This window comes from Austrofundulus limnaeus, unplaced genomic scaffold (assembly GCF_001266775.1).
Source record: "Austrofundulus limnaeus strain Quisiro unplaced genomic scaffold, Austrofundulus_limnaeus-1.0 Scaffold205, whole genome shotgun sequence".
Classification (NCBI taxonomy): domain Eukaryota; kingdom Metazoa; phylum Chordata; class Actinopteri; order Cyprinodontiformes; family Rivulidae; genus Austrofundulus; species Austrofundulus limnaeus.
Genome location: NW_013952607.1, coordinates 344,717 through 348,493, shown reverse-complemented (window position 1 = coordinate 348,493; position 3,777 = coordinate 344,717). Strand labels below are relative to the sequence as shown.

At 35.6% G+C, this 3,777-nt stretch overlaps 1 protein-coding gene across 1 annotated transcript in view; it reads right to left on the bottom strand.

The window, feature by feature from the left end:
- Positions 1 to 265: 265 nt before the first annotated feature.
- LOC106524882 (tripartite motif-containing protein 35) overlaps positions 266 to 3,777 on the bottom strand; it is a 6,711-nt gene continuing 3,199 nt past the window's right edge. Inside the window, exons 5-6 of the mRNA XM_014018895.1 lie at positions 1,993 to 2,111; positions 266 to 1,846 (exon numbers count right to left, since the gene is read on the bottom strand). Of these exons, the coding sequence (XP_013874349.1) occupies positions 1,329 to 1,846; positions 1,993 to 2,111 (637 nt within the window). The 3' untranslated portion in view covers positions 266 to 1,328. The remainder of the gene's footprint in view (positions 1,847 to 1,992; positions 2,112 to 3,777) is intronic.

Below are 3,777 nucleotides of genomic sequence, written 5' to 3'. Positions count from 1 at the left end.
ACAGGTCTGGACCACTTGTAAATTTTGTTCGTATCTGAAAAAAATCTTAGAATACGAAAACATTGGTGAATGCCACAATTTCTCCTAAATCACTCGTACGCACAATTTAAGAACAAACCTGTGCGTACGAACGGTTCTTGCATGAGGCCCATTGAGTGCATACTTGGGCAGTTTTTTATACAAAAAAGGTACACTTTGTGACAATTTATACAACTTGAACATAACAAAAATTCTCTAAAGATCACATGATTAGACCTTCACTGGCTCTGAAAAACATGCATTTATTACACACATTTTTTTTTATAAAGCATTCAAAATAATACAAATAAAAACTGTACATTTTCTCCCCATCAGAGCTTTCTTCCTTCAATAATTTTTTTTGTAACTTCTGTTTTTATGCGTTTAAAATAACATGGCAGACATGTTACACGTGAGAATCAGCATGGGTGTGATGGCTGAGATTCCTTTTCGATTCCCAAAATTGACTAAAAATAAATACATTAGATGTTTTTCTCCCAGATTGAAACATCGCTCATTTCTCTTTTTTTTATCTGTCTGTCAGCAAAACATCCCATGAGCTAAAGAGATACATGTGAAACTTTTAAGAAGTCAAAATTGGACGTGCATCGTTAATATTGGACTTCTAATTCAAGATAATCACCACAGCTGCAAAAAAAGGCTATAATTCTGTCAATTTTGCATGAATTGAGCTAAAATTTGGCGTGTTAGTAACTGAGAGCAATCTCCACTTACTCTGAGAGCTACTGGATTTTGTAACGTCTCACGATGTTGGAAAAATATTGTGCAAAACCTGAATTAAATTTCTAAAACTAACATTTCTCAAGGTCAAACGATTTTATTATGAAACAAAGACCAAAATACTTCACAAGATTTATTTATTGATCTTACCTTTAACATCTTTACGATCAAATTTATCGTACAGACACCCTAATAATATAAAAGGTATCATTGAAATGTCATGAAATCCTTTAATATCATCTTAAAATGTGTTATTTTCCATGTAAGTAACTGTAAAAAAAAACTCTACCATCTAAATTAAAATAATGAATGTTTGTAAAACATTAAACTCATTAAAAAACAGCCCAAATTTGAAGACTTATTAAAGTTTCCTGCTGCTCATGGACTGTTTTCTATTTTTCATACTTCACAAAGCAGTCCTAGTCAAAGTTTAAATACATACTTGATGCAAAAGTGTATAATGATGCGATACTTTATCAGAAAGGAGTGTAAACTTGCTGAATTTAAAAGGTTTAGACAAACCTCTAACATCCAAACTAATGTTGTTTCAAACAATCCAATAAAGCAGTCTAAGAGGTTTTAGGTTGCTTTACGCTGACTGACACTTTAGCAGGGACAAGTTTGGCGTTTCCATTAAAGTAGGGAAAGACCGTTTCTGTGAAAGTGTGTTTGATTGTATGAACGGACTTGTTTCGAACAAGGTCTAAAAATGACAGGACTCCTTGGTCGTAATCGATCTGCACTCTGACCTTTTGAGGAAATGAATCTTGTGCTACTTCTTTGACATAATCTTCTGGGGTAAGTTCACGGAGGATATCGGTGCAAACACACATGTAGATGGCCCAGATCCTTCTATAAACTTTGTTGTCAGTCTTAGCAGCCACGCCCACTGCCCAGTACCCACCCACCTCTACATCCCAGCTATGTTTACCAGAATTAAAGCCTTTATATCCAAGAATCTCTGAAGCTCCTAGCCGTTCAGGGTTGTCTGGAAATGGTAGTGCCTTGTCACTGTTTGCTGCACTTGTTAAGTTTTCGGATACAACTGTTTCCCTGCTGCCAACATTTGGATCTAAAATGACAGGAGCTATGGAGAGAGAGAAAAATGACAGTATTTATAAAACACACTGGGTTTTTTTTTTTTTGAATTACTGTAAAATTCAGAATTTACTTGCACATTCTAAAAGAGAAACCGTCAACAGTATGTAGTAAACAGAAACACTGATTGCTTACTGTATTGTATGATATCTGACATCTTCTTTAGGACTGAGAACTGCATGTTCCCGATGTGTTTGGCCTCATCCATCAAAGCCCCTGTTGGACTTTTTGGCTCTGGCAGCTTGCACAGAGATCTGAGCAGAGAGAAGGTGGCAAAAAGTTTTTTTTTTAAACTAAATTCAAAAACCTGAATTTTGGGGAAACAAAAGAACTACAGGGTATGTCGGACTACAATACAAGTGATCAGTTTTAATCCGTGTTAAAGCTACATTATCTAAAGCAGTGGTTCCCAAACGTTCTATCCTCTGACCCACAAAATATCCACGGCAAAAACTTGTGACCCCAAAATATTACTGGTCTGAGTACACAAACTTTGTTAATAACCCTAAAAACAAAGGCTACACAAATATAAATACTTATTTATACTTATTTTGTGTTTTTGTAATAATTATTGGGAAAATATTACATCACCAATTATTTTATTACCCTTTAAATTGATTTCTGAAGTGCAGTGGTTCCCAAACTTTCCAGCTTTTGACCCACAAAATAACAGTAGCAGAGACCTGTGCCCCCAACTATTTTTGGATGATAAACATTTGTATCAGGTCAACTAAACATGGGCATAGTAACAATATTTATTATTCTACATGTATACATTTTAGGCAACCAAGGCAAAAATGTAATTAATTTAGAAAATCTTTTCAGGACCCCATTTTGGGTCCCGACCCCAACTTTGGGAACCACTGATCTAAAGTATTTAAAAAAAAATTCTCATTTACTTTCTGGGATTTTGTTTAGGTAGAATTATAGTAATTTTTATAGAGCGTGAAAGCCAAAAGATTAATCTTATTTTGACCAGGATATTTAATTCCCCCTTTACATTAAAAATGATACCAGGACCACTTTCATCTACTTGTATAACCAAGCTCCATCTTACATTAAATATTTTATTGTTCCATATTTTCCCAACAGAGCACTTCACTTTCAGGCTACGGATTTACTTGTGGTTCCTATGTTTCTAAAAGTAGAATGGGAGGCAGAGCTTTTAGTTTCAGGCTCTTCTCTTGTGGAAGAGAACTTCCAGTGTCTCTACGTGAGGCTGACCCCCAAAACGCCTCATCCACTCTGCACCCATTATAATCACAGAGAGCATCTACACCACATCCGCACTGCGATTGGCCAATGTTACATTCGGACAGCGGAGAAAGTGCGGAGTCAATCAACAAAGATCACAACGCACCAACAGAAGAAGGAACGAGCACAACATAGGTATTTTCTAAATAACTGACCAAATTCAGACTACATTTTGCTGAAATCCTGGTAGGGTATATTTATACATGGTAAAATGTATAATTGTGTTTGGGAAGCAGATCACAGCATGCAGCATATGCATGCACACGTGTGGATTTTATTTTTGAAATATGGGAGACAGAGACAGAAAGACTAACTTCAACTTAAAATGCATTGAAGGCCTAAAAAGGTAAATTTTACATAGTCTGGCTTAGATTTTCTGTTATCCCTTACTCATTAGGGCTGTGTATTGGCAAGAATTTGGCGATACGATACATATGACAGAGGGGTCACGATACGATATATCCCGATATATTTCGATACTGTAAACAAGGCGATAAATTGCGATATTTTTGGTCCAAAAATTCTATTGAATAAAAACCTCTTATTGGGAAAAAAACAAAAACAAAAAAAAAAACAAACGAAAAACCAAAATTCATTGGGGCTCATGCAAGAACCGTTCGTACGCACAGATTTGTTCTTAAATTGTGCGTACGAGTGATTTAGGAG